Below are 23,678 nucleotides of genomic sequence, written 5' to 3' on the forward strand. Positions count from 1 at the left end.
TCTCTACTTGGATCTATCTTTTTAAAGAATTTTCAATACAAATTTGGATTGTAAAGGGATCCGTATCCATAGCAAGAAGGTTATGAACCACTGAATCTCCCAACAATGAAATTTCCAAAACTAAAGCTTTTGTTCCATGCAGATGGTGCGGAAATAGAAAGGAATGCACCTGTTTATGAAGCTAGGTAAAACTGGACTGAGAAAGCACAAATTATTGTAACACCAGTAAAATATGAATTGGATCAACTTCATACTAGCTCAAAAAGTTTAGAATTGGAACCTCCTCTTAGAATTTGTGAATAACTGATAGAGTAAATTGGAGTCCAGTGTCATAAAACACACACAAGCTACAAGCTACAGCTTTGATTCCTGACATTTTACTTAAAATGCTAGAGCAATAATCTGAGAATAATCAATTATTTTGGAAGACCAGCAGTTTCCAGAACAGTATTTGACAAGAATCTAATTCAATTTTGTATATTCAGATAAGACTGGGTGCCCCCCCTGCCCCCAGTATAGATATGACATATATAATATCTAACATCTGTTCTAGGTATTCCATTGGCTGTCCGTTGCAATTCAAGGTGCTGATTATAACTGTTAAGGCCCTGCATGATTTATAGTTTGGTTATCTCCAAGAATGCCTGCTCTGAAACCAATCTGGTCCTCTCTTACATCCAAATGAGAGATTCTGTTAAGGGTCCCAACCCCTCAGCAGTTGCATCTACAAGATCCAATAGTTGGGCCTTCTTAGTGGGGTCATCCTTTCTCTGAAATAACTTGTCCCCATAGATATGGGCCATCACTTTCAGAATGAACTTCCATGGGAGGAGAAAGTACTAAAGTTAAAAGAGAAGGCTATCGCAAAAAGAACAACCGAGCGGATGATGATTGGGAAAGGAAGGGGAAGTGTACATTACCACTCAAACCTGATGGGGAGGATGGGTTGAAGAACAGAGATAATTTGAACGGTAGGGGAGTTATCCCACCCATCCCAGAATTGAAAGAAAGGAGGAGAGACGACAACACACACGTAACTAAGAGGAATAGGAAGAAGCAAACCAATCAAGCGCAGTTGAATCAATTAGGCCCGGTGACGAGATCGAGGAGCTGGGCGCAGACTCTGACTTGCCTATAAAAAACTCTCACACTTTCTGGCGCTCTAGCCCTGATGATGCCGGCAGGGACGGCGAAAGCTTGGCGCTTTTTAATTAAACTTTTATAGTTTTACTACCCTGGTGTTCATTTTATTTTTTGATATGAATACTCCCAGGGTTCATATTTTTAGCATTATTAACCATATATATATATATATATATATATATATATATATATATATATATATATATATATATATGATAAATGCCATGCATTTATATGCATTTTATATATATACATACAGAAGGTGTCAAGCCTCAGGGAAATCAGGAGATTTGGGCAATTCAAATGAGTTTAAAGATTTATTGCAAGCTTAAGCTCTCTGAAGAATCTGAATTAGTAACTAGTACTAGTTAGAGATTTATTGCAAGCTTAAGCTCTCGGAAGGATCTGAACTAGTAATGGTTAAGAAAAATTAGTGGGAGTTAAGAATAGAAAGGAATTCAAGGTGAGCTGGGCTTAGATCTCTTGTGAGAGTGCAGGGATTCATGACTAATGACACATTTGATCCCTCCCTCAGGCTGAACCTCCTACAGATGATTTGTCAAGATCGCAGAAGGTGAAGAAACAACTACACAGTAGGAGGAGTTAGATAGTTGTCACAAGTGGTAGCGTTGATGCCAGTCTGATGCCATGTATTCATCTAACAATATGTCATTCTGCAAGGACTGAGCTACTACAGAGCAGGTTCATTTTTTTTCACTAATCTAATGGAACTTACAGTATTGATAGAGAGATTAGTAGAGTTTCCATGGGCAATTGTAGGGCTGAAGCTAAAGCATATGAGTATTGATGATCTTTCAGATACCTCAGTTAAACTATTTATGGCTTTGAACTTGGGTGAGAATTAAACTGGCAATCGATGCAACTGATATGGACATAATGTTGTATGTTCCACTTCATTCTCCCAACTGGGTTGCTATATTCCATGACAGCAAGACTTCCAAAATTTCTTTAAAGCAGGATGACATACAACAAATTTTCTTATTTTTCTCTAAAAAGCACTGTAATGAAATATGGGTGATTCCTTCCTTCTTTCCTTCCTTCCTTCTCCTTCCTTCCTATCCATCCACCTATCCATCCATTTCTTCTTTAATCAAATTGGAAGATATCCTCACCTGCAGTACTTCCATCATACCTACATTACAATTCAGTTAGGAAAGAAGAGGAAGGAGGTGGTGGAGGAGGTGGAGGAAGTGAAAGAGGAGGAGGAGGAGGAGGAGGAGGAGGAGGAGGAGGAGGAGGAGGAGGAGAAGAAGAAGAAGAAGAAGAAGAAGAAAAAGAAGAAGAAGAAGAAGAAGAAGAAGAAGAAGAAGAAGAAGAAGAAGAAGAAGAAGAAGAAGAAGAAGAAGAAGAAGAAGAGGAGGAGGAGGAGGAGGAGGAGGAAGAGGAGGAGGAGGAGGAGAAGACTTTGATTAAACAATAACTCCTGCATTGGGGATTTATGGGGAAGTTCTTGTTTGAGGAGAGAAAAGATACAAAATTAGCAAAACAAAAATGGTAGAACATCTAAATGATAGAAGTTTTGGCTGTCAAATTTTTTTTTAACTCTGTCCCTTGCATTTTGCAAAACTGAAGAAATAACTTCTTAAAATGTGTTACTCTTAAAAATGCCTCCATATGGAACAGTGAATATTTTACTGTAATAAGTAAAAAAGAAACTGACTTCTTCAATAGGAATTTTTTTCTTGATTCAATATCTCCACTATGAACTACTTTCTAGTTAAAGACCAAGCAGGTTGATACTGAAGTTTTAGTTCAATTGCTTTCGATTTCCTGGTATCCAGCATGAGAAATGGCTCCATTTAAAACAAATTACCCTTTGCACAAATCACTTCACCATTTAAAACAAACCAAATGCATCATCATTAACTGGGAGAAAATCTACCAATCGCATGATATCGACAATGCCATGGCTGTGCTATGAAACAGACTTGAATGTGAACTCTTTGTTAGTGCAAAGCAGAATTTCAAGAGGTTTATATATATTTCTGCATCAGCTATCCATGACTTATCAAAGATCCATGGAAATCTTTTAGCTACCTTCCTTCCATCAGAGAGAAAGAGAGAAAGGGAGAGGGAGGGAGGGAGAGGGAGAGGGAGGGAAGGAGGGAGGGAGAGAGAGAGGACTTTTTGGTGGTGACTCCCATCTCAGAATAATCACATTAAGAATGTTCAGGTGTCCATATTTCTCTTTCTCAGCACCAATCTATTTTTGTGCTCACAAATACTTTAACTATAATGGTATATAATGTGATATTTTATTCTGCCTTTACAGTATCATGTTTTAATCTGTCTTTATATTTCTCTCTCCCTCTGTGATTTAAGATTTGCTATTCTGGTTCCTTTTATTTTTTTAAAAAATAACAATAATAATTCTCCACTGAGTTGTAGATAATCTATATTATTATTGTGCTCTGTTGGTATGACTGGCGGGTTTTCATCAAGTAATTGTATTCTAATTACATTAGAATAATATAATTACTGTTTTTTAATATGACCATATATCAATAATCTACTTTATTCAATTATTAATGAATAGATAGATAGACAGAAGGATAATTAAATTTTGGAAGATTGGATGCATATCATAACAATGGATGACCTACATAGTATATATTAAAGATCCCTGGCTGTGTTGAGATGAATTGCCCAACTACAAGAATAGATAGAAGGAGCACAATATCCCAACTAACTTCCATCAGTTTTTGAAAACTTATGTCTCTTGTCTGCTTTATAAAGCCAGTTCAGATCTCTCATAGCTAAAAGATCTTGAAGGAGAGAGGATAGAGTCCCACCTACATAGAGCTATTAAAAATATGAAAGCTAGTATGAATCAAAATGGAGCCTATTGTAAGGAATTCTATGGAGATGGGATCTTTGCAAATCCTTGTACTCTGGGGAAGAAAGATAGATAGATGAGAGAGAGGATAGATAGATAGATAGATAGATAGATAGATAGATAGATAGATAGACAGACAGACAGACAGACAGACAGATAGATAGATGCTAGATAGACGGTTAGATGAAAGATAGATCAGATAGATGAGAGAGAAGATAGAGATGAGATAGATAGATAGATAGATAGATAGATAGATAGATAGATAGACAGACAGACAGATGATAGAGGATAGATCAGACAGATGAGAGAGAAGATAGAGATGAGATAGATAGATAGATAGATAGATAGATAGATAGATAGATAGATAGATAGATACTGTAGATAGATAGGTAGGTAGGTAGGTAGGTAGGTAGATAGGCAGGCAGGCAGGCAGGCAGGCAGATAGACAGATGAGAGAGAGAAGATATAGATAGATAGATAGATAGATAGATAGATAGATAGATAGATAGATAGGTAGGTAGGTAGGTAGGTAGGTAGGTAGGTAGGTAGGTAGGTAGGCAGGCAGGCAGACAGGTAGTCAGATAGATGAGACAGAGAATAGATAGATAGATAGATAGATAGATAGATAGATAGATAGATAGATAGATAGATAGATAGATAGATAGATAGATAAGTAGGTAGGTAGGTAGACAGATAGACAGACAGACAGACAGGTATGTAGGTAGGTAGGTAGGTAGGTAGATCATACAATATGTTTCCATTTCAAGCTTTAAACATTCTGACAGAGACAATACTGGTTTCAAATATCCTTTACCTCCAATGATATTTTGGTATGCTAAAGACCACTGCTATAATCCGATATGTGTTCCGCTGAAAACGAAATCCCACTGGAATCAGGGAAGCTTTCTTGAGATTAAGCATTTATGCTTTGGTACTAAATTTGCAAGTTTGTTGAAAGAAAGAAAGGAAGGAAGGAAGGAAGGAAGGAAGGAAGGAAGGAAGGAAGGAAGGAAGGAAGGAAGGAAATGAGCTCAAAGAACTAACACAAGGTTTTTACTTTTTCCGCGCCTCTTAATAAAGAGCTTTCTTGTGATATTTTTCCCCCTGTAACCCAGAGAAGGCCTAAAGCAAAGGCTTCTGATCTGAACTATTTAGCCCAGTCAGATCTCTTGATACATCTGTTTGAATTGCTGTGTCCACCAAGGAGCTTTCTTCTTCAACAAGAACATATTAGATAATCTAAAGCAGTGGTTCTCCACCTGTGGGTCGGGACCCCATTTGGGGTTGAATGACCATTTCACGGGGGTCGCCAAACAATGCAGTCCGCCATTTTTTCCCCCTTTTCCTTAGCTGTGCTACTCCCTTTTATTCTATTGGCTTTTGAAAGCCAACAGAATAGACTCTCTTGAATAGAGTCTAATTCTATTGGCTTTCAAAAGCCAATAGGAATTGTCCAGGCTGTCTCTGCCCTGCTGAGTCCGCCAAAAGTCCCATTCTGCAAAGGATGCTGCACCAGTTGAGTAGTCCTCAACTTACGACCGGTTGAGTAGTCCTCAACTTATGACCGGTTAAGGGTCGCAGCATTAAAAAGGTTGAGAACCACTGGCCTAAAGCAAAAGCTTCTGATCTGAACTATTTAGCCCAGTCAGATCTCCTGATACATCTGTTTGAATTGCTGTGTCCCCCAAGGAGCTTTCTTCTTCAACAAGAACATATTAGATAATCTAAAGAAAATATAGATTGTTGTTACTGTGGAAGATAAGCAGTTTTATGGAGACATTAAAAAAAACAAAAAACACTGTGATCCGCATAGAGAATCTATAAACCTAGCAAGTTTTGTTCATCAATTGATATACCAGTATTTTAAGAAAACAGACAGATAAACAATTCCCCAAGTGGACTCATTAGCTTATGGATTCTCTAGAGACAAAGGAAATATATATATATATATATATATATATATATATATATATATATATATATATATATATATATAACCAGCAAATGTTTCTTCACTTCTAAGAAAAGCATAACAACACTCCATGGTTTCATGCACAAAATCGAATTAAATCTGTGAAAGCCACATCAATTTTTTAAAGCGTCTGTCAAATTTATGGTGTTCAGTGTTCTGCATGTTCTTTACCAACATATGTAAAGGGACAGGAGACCTGCTGTCAAGAATAAAAATCCCATAATTCTGCATCAACAATACAAAAGGAATTGAATTGCCCAGCTGTCGGGGAGATGTAAGCCAGCAGGTTATGGTAGGTTTATGTAAGTTATATACAGTAAGGTAGATTGGGAAAGTGCTGATATTTTTTTTCTGCAGGGGAAAAAAATCAATTTCATAAATTTATTAGTAACAATGAATGGGTGCCAACTAGAAAGTACAATTATGAAGGACGTTTGGCAGTTTCAAAGCTTAATTCATGTTTCCCAAGTGATTGTTATTCCTAGTGAGTCTGTGAAAGGCATGAAATTTTTTTTTAAAAATGTTATGGATGGGAAACTTTTCCAGCTGAGAGTAGGAATGCCCCAGTTGCAAATTGTACATTTTCTAGGCAAATTATTAAGGAAAAAAATGAATTCAATAAACTTCCAATGCTAGCTTCATTCTGTTGCAAGGATTTTCAAACTCTTTCAAAATGTGAGATTCTCAAAATTCTGATCCAGAATTAGAGAGAGAGAGAGAGAGAGAGAGAGAGATGGGTGCATTGGAGTGAACCTTTGTTGTTACTGTGGACTTCAAATTCTTATGGAAGCCCCAGCAAAGTCTCCATTTAGCAAACCTTGTTACATGGCAGCTTCCCCATGTTTGAATAAGGGGACCTAAAAAAAGTAATGTGGATCTGAATGAGGTGAGGAGTATGGTTAAGAAGAACAGGTTAATGTGGAAATAAATTACTTGAGTGTCATGTTGTCAGGGCTGATAGATCTCTCATCCAGTTCTAATGAAAAGAAGGAGAAGGCGAAGGAGGAGAAGGAGGAAGAGAAGAAAAAGGAGGAGGAGAAGGAAGAGGAGAGGAGAGAGAGAGAGAAAGAGAAGAGAGAGAGGAGAGGGAGGGAGGGAGGGAGGGAGGGAGGGAGAGAGAGAGAGAGAGAGAGAGAGAGAGAGAGAGAGAGAGAGAGAGAGAGAGAGAGAGAGAGAGAGAGAACCTGCTATGGATCATACACTGGCCAGTTTACAAGTTCTTCAATTTGTCTTCTCCCTCTACAAGACTTTAAAGCAGTAAATAAAAAGCTCCAGATTCAGAGGAAAAAGGTGTAAATATCTAAACACTTACAATTCTTATGAACTGATTCCACCAGCTGTGGAAAGAAGTCATGGATTCATAACTGTTCTAATGGGTGTGCATTAGCACATCCAGAACAGCGTACTAACTACTGCTGCTCTCTTTGTGCATATTTTCACATGAAAATAATAATTCAATGAAAAATTCCAGAAAGTGTTAATGAAAACAACCTTCTGCTGTGGAGATTGAATCCACACCAAGAGTTAAAGACGGGAGAGTCTTCAAGAACAACATAAAAGTGCATTGAAATTGCTTCTCGTCTTTTGTCTCTGGCTGAAAGAAGACCCTAAAATCAGCCTTATGCCTTAAAATACTCCTAAAAGAATTGTGAGCAGTTCAGCCAAGGCCCATGAGCATTTTCTTAAATTGGGAAAATTTACTAGGCTGGGACTTCAGTTTCATAAACTCTTTCCAATACAACATAAGATGAAGAGATTCCTCCCCCAGCCTTCTTCATCATTTTTTTTTGCTCTATCATCTGCCTCATAATTAGGTGATCATGCCCAGATTAAAGTTTATCTCTTTCATATTAAATAAGTGTATGAAAAAAATTAATTGAAAAAAAAATACTAGGAATAATTCCTTCCTTCCTTCCTTCCTTCCTTCCTTCCTTCCTTCCTTCCTTCCCTTCCTTCATAAATTAACACATGACAACATGCACATGTACATACACAAACACAATAATCTTTCCTAAATGACTAACCTAAACAGCAGCCTTTAAAAAAAAATGACACAAAGAAAGTATGACAGTAACATCAAGACCTTAACTAAGACCCTTAAAAAAGAACACACAGAAGCAAACACATAAATATGTGTGTAAAAGAGAGAGAGATTCTGATACACAAAAACCATCCTAGATACAAGAGACTATTGTATAGATGAGCCTTTTAATACCCAGTTAGTTCCTTCAATCCTGTGTGTTTCCTCTGTAGAAGAGCAAGATCCGAGCGTGACAAACAGACAAGAGTTGACTCTACTTCTTTTAAGCTGCAATTGCCCTCCTATAAAGAGAACTGTGATCAATTCAATTCTATTGTAACAAGAAGACTAGCACTAAAGAAGAAGGAAGTATTGGAAATATCGTTGCTTTTCTAAAACAAACAAACAAAAAAACACTTCCCTTCCCCCAAAAAATAAATAAATAAAAGTGAGACGGACAAAGGAAGAAACTTCAGCACAGAGGAACATAAGTTGCTAAGTGTCAATAGCTAAGAGTCACAGTTCCAATGGTTCAGCTGAGCTATAGTAAAACTCACAAAAAGGCGGGGGGGGGAGGGGAAGAGAAGACACCCTCCACAGAATCAATGCAATTAATCACATTTGCATGACACTCTATTTTAATCTGGCTTCTACAAATTCAGTGTCCCTCAGCCCTTCACGGTTAGTAGTGAGCAGAGATAACGATTTGCAAAGCTAGGTGTAATAATAATAATAATGATAATGATAATGATAATGATAATGATAATAATAATAATAATAATAATAATAATAATAATAATAATAATAATAATAATAATAATAATAATAGTAATAATAATGGCTCACGCTCTATTGCGGGCGCACAGAGGTTCAGCACCTTGGCTAGGGAAAAATCCCCACTGCTTTCAATTGGATTACTTTCAAATAAACGGGGCTTGGAAGCTTAGCTTTTTTTTCACGCTTTCCCATCCGTTTCTCCTTCCTTCCCGTGGTTTCACCCACAAGACCTGGGAAACTCCACCGGTACCCGGAGAAGGTTAATTGAAAGAAGGTGCTGCTTAAAAATATGTCAAGTAGGCAGTCATGTATTTTTAGAGGGGAAAAAAATTTACACCACCCCCCCCCGCTCCAAAACCGGGTGCCCACTTTCAAAGATCCAGGTTTACAAATCGCAGGTGGAGAAACGACTCATCAACTAAACGCGATCAACTTCTCAAATTTTCACGCCAGCGTCTTGCCCGTTCATTAGATTCGCCCCCCGCCCCCCCCCGGACCGCATCTCCTTCCAACAAAGAACTCAACAACCTTGGACGGTTTTGTCTCGACGTTTCCAACCCGAGAGTTCAAACTTCAGAGGGCAATCGGAAGAACAACCTCGCGCCTCTGGGTTAGAACGGCGCGTTTGCCTGCCGGAGAAAGGTAAAATTCTCCCCTTTCATTAAATCCCCCCCTTTTTTTGGGGGGGGTCACTTGCAAACCTGCCTTTGAAGTAGCAAAAAGCAACATCTTTATTAAATTCCCTGCACAAAAAGAAACAACGAAGGCATGGGGGGGGGAGCAAAAGCACCGGGGCGGGGGTGGAGAAAAAAATAATAATCACCCGTCAAACTTTCCAAAATCGTGCAAATTTACGACACCGTTAAGGACCAAGATGGAAGAGCACACGAGATTCAAATCTGGACCCTCCCAAGGACTATTCTTTTCTTATTAGCGTGCACACGTGCATAAGGACGCAGTTGCTACAAGAGAGCGGCAATTATACACTTCATTCAGGCAGAAAGCTATTTTTTTTTTCCCCCGTCTAAGAGGTGCGGAAAATACGGAGAGGGGGCAAAGGAGATAGCTAAATCAAGAGATACAGAGATGGGGGGGGGTAGGAAAGACGTGTATGTGTGTGTGTGTGTGTGAGAGAGAGAGAGAGAGAGAGAGAGAGAGAGAGAGAGAAGAAAGAGAGAGGGGAGAGAGAGAGAGAGAGAAAAGAGAGAGAGAGAGAGAAGAGAGAGAGAGAAAAAGAGAGAGAGAGAGGAGAGAGAGAGAAAAAGAGAGAGAGAGAAAAAGAGAGAGAGAGAGAGGAGAAAGAGAGAGAAGAGAGAGAGAGAGAAAAGAGAGAAGAGAGAGAGGGGGGAGAGAGAGAGAAGAGAGAGAGAGAAAAAGAGAGAGAGAGAGAGAATTTGTGGGTGCTGGGAGGAAAGGGGGGGAAAAGTTGCTTATGGACTTACCTGCTGTAAGTACATAAGAGTCAAGGCACAGGAAAGCTGGGGACACATACCCACATTCGGAAGTGCCACGCAGGTTGTCCCTGTCAGAGGATGCTGCATGTTGCCACTCTCGACTCGGCGGACGACAAGTGGGGGGGCTTGCATGAGGAGAGGCTAATCCTGCCTCAGCTTCAAAAAAAAAAAAAAAAAGGAGGGGGGGAGAAGAAAGAAAAAGAAAGAAAGAAGAAAAACGCGTTCTTTTCTCTTTGCTTCTGTCTCTCTTTCTTTTTCTCTCTTCTGCTCTCTTCCCCCTGTAAACCTGCCACCGCTCACTTTCTCCAAAGGGGAACGGGGAAGGAGGGAGGGAGGAAAGGAGGGAGGGGGGGTTGCTGCCAGCCGAGAAAAAAAAAAATCAAAACAAAAAGAACACCCCCCCCTCTCCAAGACACGCGAGCCCGCGCGCGCGCGCGTAACCCCGCAGCCTGCCCCGCTACTCTCTTCTGGGGAGGGTTAGGGTGAGTGGTGAGGATGAGGAGGGTGGCGTTGGGTGTGTGGGAGGCTCTCCGTCTGCCCCCCCCTCCGCCCCCGAGTGTGCAAACCTTACACTCCGGCGTCTCTCAAGTCAAGGCTATTTGCTCCCAATTGTTTGGTTTTCTCTCCCTCCCCCCTTTATTTTATTTTTTTCCTGCTCTTTCCCCAAAGCGAAGCGAAGCGGAGGCAAAAACCGAACGCAAAAAAAAGGAGGAAAGGGAAAGAGAGCCGGTGAAAGAGAAGGGTTTTAATAACGAGAGAGAAAGCCGCCTCCAGCCTGCGAGCGAGATTCCCCCTCAATGTCATCCAGTGCATGAAGGGTTTTCTACACACACACACACACACACACACACACACACAGCCCGTTGCACACTCGCTGCTCTCTTGTGGGAAAGCGAGAGCAGGCGGGGGGGGGGTGGTGGTGGTGGTGGTGGTGGTGAAATGAGACCTCTTTTTGCTCCCAAGGATTCAAGCAACGGGCGCCTCTCCTTTCTCAAAGGGCTCCCCAACCAGGGCAGGCTCTCTTGCCCACTTGCCAAAATTCAAATAATTGCATTTTTAAACCCCCTCCCCTCCCCTCCCCCCAGAGTGTCAAAAAGAGGGGGAGAGAAAATGGAGGTGGGGGGAGTGAGAGCAAGCAAGATGTATTGCACACGGGCCTGAGGTTTGCAGTAAATTAATGTCAGTGCCCAGCTGGGACCGGAAAGAGAGTCCTGGGTTTTTCCCAGGCAAGCCAGACTGGAGATGCCCTTGGGTGTGTGGCAGGCCTCGGACTCATGGAAAGGCATGGCCCTTGCAGAGGCAAGCGGAAGGGAAGGAAAGGAGAAATAAAAAGCCGATTTAGGATGGAATTGCACAAGAAAGTTAGCGTCTCCAGCTAGAAACGCTTGGAATAAGGTCCTTGTATGTGGCCTCAAGAAGTCTGCACGGGGCTGGGGGCACAAACCGAAGCAAATAATCATCGCAATAATTGTTGTGGTCATAAAAACACAAAACAGTTCTAGGAGAGGCTACCCAAAACTGGCGGATGGGCCGAATATAGTGTTTCAGAGCTTTAAAAAGGTGTGAGGGTCTCTTTGTGTGTATTTGTATTTATATGTGTGTGTGTGTGTGTGTGTGTGTGTGTGTATTTCTCTCTCTCTCTCTCTCTCTCTCTCTCTCTCTCTCTCTCTCTGTGTGTGTGTCCTTTGATTTTCCATCATCTCCCTCAAGCTCCTCCCACCAGCCCTTGAATTTTCTCTCTGTAAAAGACCATTAACTATGGTGAAAAATTAGATTAGGCACTGCAGTTGAATATTTAAGGAATAAAAGTCAAGGTATGGCAAAGCCCATCTCTCTCTCTCTCTCTCAACATACCCACATAAGTAAATTCCTCTCATTTAAGATGATTAAAGGTGGCCCAAAGACCTATCCATTACAAGAGGTGATTCTGTCTGGTTAGGTGAACAAATACCATTAGTCACCCAGGAAAAACTAATATTTACTTCTTTTTTTTTACTTATGAATAATATGCCTCGCTGGAATCAGAGTCCCCCATTTTAAAGTCTGTCTTCCCCTCTTTATTTTATGGAGTAATAATTATTCATTAGCCGACCAACTTAATCTTCATGTAATAAAACAGGATGTGGCTGCAAATGGAAATCATTTATGCTTAAAACTTGTCCTTCAGGTCAAATTTTACTTTCTTTCTTTCCTCTCCGTATAGGAGTAAGATGTCAAGAAAAGATACTTAATGTTAATCAAAAGGAATTTGGACATTTTGACTTGAAGATTTCCTTCCTGTCCTCTCCTTCCCAGGGTTTTATTTTAAGACAGGAACTCAGAAACTTAAAACAACCAAAAAGTTATCTGTACAGAAAAGAAGAAACTAACAGGAATGGAAGATTTGGTGCAAAGAACAAGAATCAAGCATTTATCTCAAACTATGAACATTTCATATATTGCCGGGTCTTCTGTCTGAAATTGCTGCTTTATTCTCTTAGCACGCATTTTCCTTTAAATTTTATTTTATTTTCCTCCCCTTCAAGCCATTACTGAACTAAAATGCAAACAGAACACAGGAGGATTCCTGCAGTAGAGGCAAATCACTCTTCACTTCAAAAATAGTTAGCTGTTGTATAATAAGAAGGTGCAAACATTTTTTATCAAAAGGTTTCTTAAAAAAACACAACAGAGTAGGGTAACAATCTCACTGCAGCCAGCTCTAGCCATCTGAGCTTCATATGGCCTGCTATCACTAAATACCTTTTCCGCTCCCCAAAAGGCAGATATCTTAACAAACCTGCTCCACTCCACTCCACGGCCCCTTATTTTATCCCCCACAAAACAAAAATTGAAATACAAATTTACACACACACATAATATCACACACAGACACACACTGGGACTCACAAAAGAGGGGTGGTCTTTCATATGCTGAAAAAGTCGATGTGGCTGCAGAGTATCATAAGCTTGAGCTACTCTGATATCACTGCTAGAGTGAACAGCCAAAATTAATTTATAGTAAAAAAAAAAAGAAAAGAAAAACGAAAAGGGGGGGGGATTGAAAGCCTAGATACAGACACAAAAGAAAGAAAGGAAACACTAACATAAAATGAAGCCTTGTATAGTCACTTCTCTTTTTTTCCCTCCCTTGCATTTTATCCCCCTTGCCTTAAGCAGTCTCTTGTTCTAACAAAATTATCTTGCTTTTCCATTTTCTTTTTTCAGAACAATAAACATGTTATTCAGCATATGCCTCAATCTTTCTTTCTTTCTTTCTTTCTTTCTTTCTTTCTTTCTCTCTCTCTCTCTCTCTCTCTCTCTCTCTCTCTCTCCCTCTCCCTCCCTCCCTCCCTCCTTCCTTCCTTCAACAAGAATTATTTTATAAATATAAGGTAGGACTTCAATGCAACTTGTTATCAAAATATTTCATGAAAAATACATGGCAGGAAGAGATTAATAAACCAATCTGCACATAATGTGCTTTTAAAAAAGTGAAAGAAAGGACGATGCCATCAAACTTTAAATATTTTGCGCGTGAACTCCTTTGAACTGGCTGTGGTTTCTTGTTTTCTAAATTATAATTTTAAACAATATGTCATATTATGGGTGAAATACTTCTACCAAATGAAAAAAGGTTTACAATCTGGGAGGAGAAATACACACACACACATATATGCAGTGCATTGTAACTTTGCACCATCACTAAATGAATAGCTGTGATTCGAGCGCTATCCATCACTGGAGATTTTTAAGAAGAGACTAGACATTCACCTGTCTGAGATGGTATAGGTTCTCCTACCTGAGCAGGGGGCTGGACTAGAAGACCTCCAAGGTCCCTCCTATTCTATTCTATTCTATTCTATTCTATTCTATTCTATTCTATTCTATTCTATTCTATTCTATTCTATTCTATTCTATTCCTGTTCTGTTCTGTTCTGTTCTACTCTACTCTACTCTACTCTACTCTACTCTACTCTACTCTACTCTACACTACTCTACTCTACTCTACACTACTCTACTCCTATTCCTATTTCTATTCTCCCATCCATAATGTTCCTTACTCTCTACTCTACTCTACTCTACTCTACTCTACTCTACTCTACTCTACTCTACTCTACTCTACTCTACTCTACTCTATTGTACTCTACTCCATTCCACTCCACTCCGTTCTATATGGGTTTAGTACATTCTTCCCCAGATGGTATACTCCAAATGTACAGGTAGTCTTCTACTTACAACCATTTGTTTAGTGACCACCCATAGTTAACTTGGCATTGAATAAAGTGACTTAGGATCAGTCCTCGCTCCCACAACCATTGCAACTCCCACAACCATTTGGGCACTTGACAACTTTGAATGGTTGCTAAAAGAATGGTTGTAAGTCAAAGACTCCCTGTATGGAGACTAAAACACTCAGAATTTGCACCCTACTTGCTAAAAATACCAGGGATTGTATTCCTAACCCTATCCAGAGACTTATTACACTGAAGAAGGATCATCTACAGATAATCCTCAACTTACGAGCACAAATTTCTGTTGCTAAACAAGACAGTTGTTAAATGAATTTTGCCCCATTTTATAACCTTTCATACCACAGTGCTTTAGATAGACAGACAGACAGACAGACAGACAGACAGACAGACAGACAGACAGATAACCTTTACTGTCATTTTTTACTGTGGGCACAATGGCACACATTAAAAAATGAAATTGAGTTGCTTGCTCTCACAGTGTGCACATACACAACACACATTTAAACATACTATATACAACATATGTTACATAATAAATATTAAACACTGTCCATCTTGAATACATAACAGAAGGAGGAAGTTTTAGAGTTCACAAGGTGAATACTGTATGGAACAAAACTGAGACTGAATCTGGATGTTAAGTGACTCACTCCAGTTGTTAGTTACATGGTTGTAAAGTGAACCTGGCTTCCCCCATTGACTTTGCTTGTCAGAAGCTCGCAAAAAGGGGATCACGTGATCCTGGGACACTGCGACCGTCATATATAAGAGTCAGTTGCCAGGTGTCTGAATTTTGATTATGCAATCATGGAGAGGCTGTGATGGTCATAAGTGTGAAAAACGGTCATAACTCACTTTTTTCAATAGCACTGTAACTTCAAACAGTCACTAAAAGAACTGTTGTAAGGCAAGGACTATCTGTAGTGCAAAGACATACCTTTAAGTGTTTCTTTTTAATTAAAAAAAATGAGATTAATCCATCACTCCCTAATTGGGTAGAGGGAGCCAAAGCATCACCCATCAACCTCACTCAGTGAGCGTCCTGGGGGGGGGGAGGAGTGATCTGGGCTGAGAAGCCCCTGAGAAACCATCTTTTCCAAGCTTCAGCTAATTAATTAATTGATGAAAAGAAGCTTGCAAGAGAGACACTGCCTGCTTTTTTAAAGCAGAAATCCATAGTTGGGAGAAAACATTGACAGATCATCCTTTGACCTGCCCTTGCGTAAACGATTGTGTCACAAGCAGCCACTTCCCATTTCACTAAGTTGCACTCGCTTATAATAAAGACGGGCACACATTTTCAATTCTTAAATTGATTCAGGTGCCTTGCAATATTTTCCCAGCCGGGGACCACAAAAGACCCTGGCTGGAATAGATCCTTGCACAACAGAGGGAAAACAATTTGCCATGCAGGCAGACCTCAACTTACAATCACAATGGAGCCCAACATTTCTGTTGCTAAGTGAATTTGTTAAGTGAATTTGCCCCCATTTTATAACTTTTCTTGCCACAGTTGTTAAGTGAATCGCTGTTAGTTGTTAAGTTAGTAACATTGTTGTTAAGTGAATTTGGTTCCCTACTGGCATTGGGTTAGAGTTAGGGTTAGGGACATTGCAACTGTCATAAATGTGAGTCAGTTTCCATGCATCCAACTTTTGATCATGAGACCAATGGCCATTAAGTATGAAAAATGGTCACAAGTCACTTTTTTCACTGCCGTTGTAACTTCAAACAGCCCTTGTTGTAAGTCAAGGACCACCTGTATTCCAATTTTTCCATATTCCACAGAGACATGAAAATAAAATAGGTTGTCCCCTTAAGTCTCCATGAAGCATTGGATGTCTTCTCCTATGCATCTCACTAGCAAGAAGAAGCATCAAAGGATTTTTGGCTTACAGAATGAACATTGGAAAAGAGAAAATAAGAAAAACGTGTCTATGTTGATATTTAATTAACATAGCATTTTGGAACAAAAAAACAATGAAGACTTTCTTTCCCTTTTATTTCAAGTATTTTTTATTTATTACATAAAGAGTGGAGTCAGCTTAAAGCAGAATGCTGCTGCTGATATACCAATGGAAAAGAAACAGGGCTAAATACCTCATCAATGGCATTAAGCTTAAAGTTTGTGCATTTTCCAAAGGGCCAAAAATACAGATATTTGGAAATGGGCAAACAAATTCAAACAGTTTCACAATTGAGGAAAGTTTTGCTCGTGTACTATAGAATTCTACTAAACTGCAGATAATAAATTATGGCCTGAGAGTTGATATCTTCTCTAATGCTAAATCTACTTTTGCATATAAAAATATCCCTACTAGGCATTCAGAAGTATTATCATGCCTTTCCCCTTACATTCTTATTTTTAATTTCATGTAAAGGATTTTAGTCTTTTTCAGATATGCTAGGTGGTCTTAGAAATATTAATTTTGCTTAATGCTAGGAAAGGGAAGGGGAAAGGGAAGAGATGGGAAGGGAGGGGAGGGGAGGGGAGGGGAAGGGAAGGGAAAGATAATGGCATAGACTAGAGTGATACTTCAAGAAAAACCATAATATTACTAAAATTATTTTCAGTTTCTATAGTCTCAACATGGTGAAATTTCTACCAGTCCTGGAGAAAAGTATAGCAATAGCTGTTACAAACCATCAGGAAGGAAGGAAGGAAGGAAGGAAGGACGGAAGGAAGGAAGGAAGGAGGGAGGAGGGAGGGAGGGAGGGAGGGAGGGAGGGAGGGAGGGAGGAATGGAGGGAGGGAGGAAGGAAGGAAAGAATGGAGGGAGGGAGGAAGGAAGGAACAGGGGAAGGGAGGGAGGGAGGAAGGAAGGAACGGAGGGAGGGAGGAAGGAAGGAACGGAGGGAGGGAGGAAGGAAGGAAGGAACGGAGGAAGGAAGGAAGGAATGAAGGGAGGGAGGGAGGAAGGAAGGAAGGAACGGAGGGAGGAAGGAAGGAAGAGAGGAAGGAAGAAAGGAAGGAAGGAAGGAAGGAAGGAAGGAAGGAAGGAAGGAAGGAAGGAAGGATGGATATTTACTCCAATGTAACCTCCTCGGAGAGACTGCAGTTGGGCTATGGTTCAAAATGTTGGTGACTGTTTTATCCACCTGGTGACATGACCTACAGCCCCAACTTCATAATGTATACATATCCACAAGTACAATATGAAGGGAAAACATACACACACACACACAAACACACACACACACACAGTAAAAAGACACACACAGAGATCTGTGGTCACTGCAGATAAAGAGTTTGGACGAATTCCAAAATCCTTCAATCTGCAGGAATGATCCATGTTGTTATTTCCTTCCTCCTCACACAGGGCAGAGCAGCTAATGCAAGAACATGGCTACCAAACACCCACTGTTTTCATTTTCTCAGAATTTCTGTAAGGTTTTAATAGAGCTCTTAGAAATCAGGGTGAAGCCAACTTTTCGTTTTGCATCATTCCTGAGGAAAACTATCTTTAAATAAAAGAGGTGATGTCTGAGAGATGTTTCAGGAATATGGAAAAAAATTTGTTACTCGGGAACTTCAGAAGACTTGAATTGACCATAACTGGAGTTCATGCTGGACTCCATTCATACAACACACTAAACATGGGCCTTAAACATTTCTTATTGAATAAAAACACAACAGATTGGATTCTAAAATATGATTTTTCAAACCACAGTCACATAACCAGCCAACCTAAACAAACTAAAACCACACCGCCTGGCAATTGGGTAACAACATTTTAAGGCTTACTGCTCGCTGCTGAAGTTTGGCTAGGAGACCGATTTATGTCTAGCACTTTCTGCCCACAAATACGTTTTCTTACAGTTCCTTTCACTCTAGCTTTCATGTGAATGCTCAGCCTGACTAGATTTTCCTTTCATTTAACAGGAACCTTTTGGCTTCTCAGACATCACTTTGAGAAGTTCCACAGAAAACAAAAACCACACACACACACACACACACACACACACAGAAAGGCATGCCGAGTTTTGCCATGGAAACATTTCTTGTTCAATGGATGTTGGAATCTAATTTTTTAGGGAACAGAAGACACGGAAAGGGAAACGGAAAAGAGACCCAAGACACAAACAGAAATTCAGGTCAATTCTTGGGCAGGTCAAGAATGAATGGGTGGAAGATCATTAAAGAGAGATTCAACCTGGAACTAAGGAGAATTTTTCTGACAACGAGAACAATGAATCAATGGAACAACTTGCCTCCTGGAGTTGTGGGTGCTCCATCACTGGAGGTTTTGAGAAATACACATGGCAACCGATTGTCCAGGATGGTAGAAGACAGTGGTGGCGAACCTATGGCACGGGGTGCCAGAGGCAGCACTCAGAGCCCTCTCTGTGGGCACGTGCGCCATCGCCCCAGTCCTAGGCCTTCAGCTGGGTTTTATAAAACCTTTTCGGTTTAGGCCTCTGCCGCCATGTGCAAAAAAAAAAAAACAAAAGAAAAGGTTCAATCAATCAGTCAATTTCAACTTCTTCCAGGAAAAAAAAAAAGATCTTGCAAAGTTGGAATTGATTGATTGAACTTTTTAGTCTGCTATTACCACCGTAGCCACGGCCACACAATGGGCCACCCCCAGCCAATTGGCCACACCCACCCGCACTCGACAATGCATAAATGGGTTTTGGGTTGCAGTTTGGGCACTCGGTCTCTAAAAGGTTCACCATCACTGGTATAAGATCTCCTGCCTTGGGCAGAAGGTTGGACTAGAAGACCTCCAAGACTTTCTTTTCTCTATGATTCTATGTTCTATGTTTCTTCACTCTTTTTGAACTCAGAGAAACCAAGAAACAATGAAGTAAGCTATTGGTCAACCGTCCGGTTGTGATTATGTAACACACATAGCTTTTTCTATTGCAATTTCCATTTGTATGGCTAGTTAAACCTGGTTAATTTTGATCGTAGCAGTGATATATGTGAGTGCATTAGAGTATTGCATCAATTCAGGCCACTTGGTTAGCTTAAAATGCCATGTTGCATGCAAATGATGAAACTGAATTAATTCCCTCGAAGGATCGAGTACATTGTGCAAATGCAGTCCCTTATTGCCATGTCTTTGGCAGAAGCAAAAATAAAATCACATTTTCGTAGGGCATCATTTTCATTGGGATGATGAGATGCATCAGCCAACATAGTGACCTGGGGGGAAAACTCACAGGGAACTTAAATTCTGAACAGATTTTAAAAAATGAGGTGAAAGCAATTTTCCTATCACTCACAACTAACTTTGTCACATATCAACCAGTAAAGGAAGGTCAGCAAATGGACCAGATCCCTAATACAATGTAACAATTCCTGAGATCAATGATTTCGTCTATGTTACTGCATTTTTCAATTCATATTCATTTCTAGTTTTTCCAGTCTATACAAGTCTTTCCTTGGAATCACCTGAATTGTACTCCTATCTCAGCCCACACTGGTTTTAAGTTTGACGGGTCTGTGTGTTTGTGTGTCCAAGTCATTGCTGACCCCCAGTGACTGCCTGGACTTGTTACTGCTGGGGTTTTTTTGGGAAAGGTTCAGAAGTGATTTGCCATTGCCTACTTTCTAGAGTTCGAACAGAGGTCCCCAACCTTTTGGGCACCAGGGACCGGTTCCATGGAGAAATGTTTTTCTGCAGACCGGAGGGTGCGTGGTTTTGTGTGCTGCCTGCATTTCGTGGACGGACCTTTGCTTGTTTGTGCGGACTGGTTGCTGGCATGTTGCGACCCAGTACTGGTCCACAGAGCGGGGGTTGGGGACCCCTGAATTAGAATCATAGAACCATAAGAATGGAAGGGACCTTGGAGGTCTTCTAATCCAAGCCCCTGCCTTGGGGAGTAGAACTTACACCATCTCAATCAAAAGGTTGTCCAATCTTTTCTTTAAAAACCTACAGCGATGGAGCATCCACAACTTCTGGACATAAGCTATTCCATTAATTGTTCTCCCTGTCAGAAAATTTCTCCTTAGTTCCAGGTTGGAACTCTCTTTAACTGGCTTCCACCCATTGCTTTGTGTCCTGCTCTTTTAGTTGAGTTGTGAGACCATGACTAGCCCATGGTTGCCCATCTTCATCTCTTAAATGGGACTAGAACCCATTGTCTTCTGGTTTTATGGTGTCTGAATCACTATACCAACTGTATATTTCTCTCTCTCTCTCTCTGTGTGTGTGTCTCTCTCCCTCCCTCCCTCTCTCCCTCTCTCCCTCTCTCTCTCTTTCTCTCTCTCTCTTTTTTTTAAGAAGCTAACATACTGTATCCTCTATCTATTCTGCCTGAGAACTAGAGGTGGCACTAAAGCTTCACTCAAACTAACAGTTGAACTAATTCTGGACACTCTGTTAGCAACTTTGAGTTTTGGATGAATGCAAAAGGAAATCTGAGGGCAACTGACAACTTTTCAATACAGAGAGCCAGCCCTATTGACGCTGATGAGTTGGACCACAGCAAGATGCTTTCCCATCTGTTTTAGCATTTATGCTGCCATAAGCAAAATGTAGGAGATGTTTGAAAGCCTCCAGGAGATTTTCTGCAAGTCTTCTTAAAATCAGATATATCATTCAAACCAATCATGGAGTCCTTCCTAAAAAGCTCCTCAAAGGATATATATGTGGATGGGTTTTAATAGGAGGCTTTTGATAAGACTCGGGGAATTTCTTGAGAGAGAGAGTGAAGGAATGCAGAGAGTGAAGGAATGCAGGTCTCTTTCACCAGGTCACGTTTGACCTTCATGAAGACCCATTCAAACTGGCATCATTTCCTAAATGCGAAAGCGTCTCTTTTGAAATGTAAAGCATTCACATTGTACAACATCCACCAATCAGCAAAAAAAAAAAAAAAAAAAAAAACAAACAAAACAAACCCTAGGCAGCTAAGAACATCAATCGTCTCCTTTGCTATATATCATCATTGCTGTGCACGCATCTTCTTTTGGTGGTATCTTGACAAGTCCACTTACTACACTGTGCTTGATCCTTGGCTACTGTGCTGAGAGGGACAACTAGGGAGCCAATTAATGTCAATTACAGGAGGGGGTTCATTTGTTAGTGACTGGACTTGGTCCACCAATTTTTATCACAGGCAGAGAGACGGGGGGGGGGGAATAAAACGGTCTGCCCTGGACTTGAATTGGAAAGCTCGGAGGTGGGAAGGCCTTCATTTACTGACAATGACTAAGCTGCAGAGATTTGTTTGGGCCCCTTACCTACAAAAGGAGAGAGACAAAAATGTTTCCACCTACCTTATTCTGACTTGTAATGTCAGACTAATAATGTTAGCAAGCTGGTATCTTTCACAACCTGTTGATTCTGCCAGGTATTTGGGGACCAGGGACAATGTGGTATAGGACATGATAGACCTCTTGCTTGGTTCTGGAAGTTCAACAATACCTTTAAGGAGGGGGAGAATGCTTTCAGCTGATCTTCAACAGGCTGAGAAAACTAGAGGAGGATTTTAAAGATCATGGAATTGTGCCATGCTGGTCTCTGTCTTTCAGGGATTCCCCCCCCCCCCTTGGAAAAGAGAGACCTATTTTCTATCTGATTCGGAAGGTACATTAGAACCATCTACCCAGAGAGATTCAGAAACGTGAATGTTAAGCTTCATTGTTCCTAAGAGGTAGATGGTATTGTTTTTCTTCTGCATTTCCATCTTTCTGTGGTCTCCTTTATTGTCCATATTCATAGAACCTAGAACCACAAGGCTGGAAGGGACTTCAGAGATCTTCTAGTCCAACTTCCTGCTCAAGACAGGAGATCTTATACTCTCCCAGTCACATGGTTGTCCAGTCTGTTTTTGAAAACCTCCGCATCGCTGGGAGGCAAGCCGTTCCATTCATTAATTGTTCTCACTGTAAGAAAATTTCTCCTTACTCCTAGATTGGATGTCTCTTTAACAAGCTTCCACCCATTACTTCTAGTCCTGCCCTCTGAAAATAAGTCAATACCCTCTTCTCTTTGACAGCCCACCAAGTACTGGAAGACAGTTATTATGTCCCGCCTAATCCTTCTCTTCATTAGGCTAGACCAGGGGTAGGGAACCTTGGCTCTTTTATGATTCGTGGACTTCAACTCCCAGAATTCCTGAGCCAGCCATGCTGAGGGGAAAGGGAGAGGTTTCCAAGCTGAGCCATGTTGGCTCAGGAATTCTGGGAGTTGCAGTCCACGAGTCATGAGGGGGCCATAGCTCCCCCATGCTGGCTCAGGAATTCTGGGAGTTGAAGTCCACGAGTCGTGAAGGGGCCATAGTTCCCCCATGCTGGCTCAGGAATTCTGGGACTTGAAGTCCACGAGTCATGAGGGGGCCATAGTTCCCCCATGCTGGCTCAGGAATTCTGGGACTTGAAGTCCACGAGTCATGAGGGGGCCATAGTTCCCCCATGCTGGCTCAGGAATTCTGGGAGTTGAAGTCCACGAGTCGTGAAGGGGCCATAGTTCCCCCATGCTGGCTCAGGAATTCTGGGACTTGAAGTCCATGAGTCGTGAAGGGGCCATAGTTCCTCCATGCTCGCTCAGGAATTCTGGGAGTTGAAGTCCACAAGTTATAAAAGAGCCGAGGTTGCCTACCCCTGGGCTAGACCATACCTAGCTTCCTCAACTGTTCAACCTACAATATAATATCATCTTTCTTGCTCTTTCCTGCACAAGGAGAGGAATTTCTTATGGTGTCTCCTCATAGGATTTAGTAGATCTAGCCAAATATTCTAAAGCTTCAGATTTGTTGGGGCTGATTCAGACCAATTTGGATACTTTTTGTTCATGAGTTTCAGCGGTCAAAATCGGTCTAAATCAAAGGAGGTCTTCCTTAGACGTGTGGTCCAAATTGATTCAGACATCCAAATTTAATAGCTTTTTTTTTTTTGTCCTGAATCAGCTCAAACAGCCCAATGAAATCAGAACTGATTTGCACATTAGGAAGGTGTAATTGACATTTAGGAAACCAGGGAAAATGTGGAAGCGTATAACGCAAAACTGAGGATAAGACATTTATGTAAGCACAATTCAAATGCTTCCTACACTAAGCAAAGAGGAAAAGGTCCATTATCATGACAAGACAGGGAAAATAATAATAACAATAAAGATACAGATAGAGAGAGGGGGGAAGGGGGAGGGAGGGATGGAGGAATAAAAGAACAGAGTTGGAAGGGACCCTGGAGGTCATCTAGTTCAACCTCCTGCTCAAGCAGAAGACCCCATACTATTCCAGACAAGTGGCTGTCCAGTCTCTTCTT

General features: G+C 40.8%; 1 protein-coding gene across 11 annotated transcripts in view; it reads right to left on the reverse strand.

Moving 5' to 3' along the window:
- RBFOX1 (RNA binding fox-1 homolog 1) overlaps window positions 1–23,678 on the reverse strand; it is a 1,591,566-nt gene that overhangs the window by 386,396 nt on the left and 1,181,492 nt on the right. The window contains exon 1 of one of the 11 annotated variants that reach the window (XM_039349795.1): window positions 10,212–10,521. The exons of the other annotated variants lie outside the window; for them this stretch is intronic. Within the exon in view, the coding sequence (XP_039205729.1) occupies window positions 10,212–10,355 (144 nt within the window). The 5' untranslated portion in view covers window positions 10,356–10,521. Of the gene's footprint in view, window positions 1–10,211; window positions 10,522–23,678 lie in introns of those variants that run through there. 11 annotated transcript variants of the gene reach the window in all.

This window comes from Crotalus tigris, unplaced genomic scaffold (genome assembly GCF_016545835.1).
Source record: "Crotalus tigris isolate CLP2741 ecotype Arizona unplaced genomic scaffold, ASM1654583v1 scf7180000018301.7375997, whole genome shotgun sequence".
Lineage (NCBI taxonomy): Eukaryota > Metazoa > Chordata > Lepidosauria > Squamata > Viperidae > Crotalus > Crotalus tigris.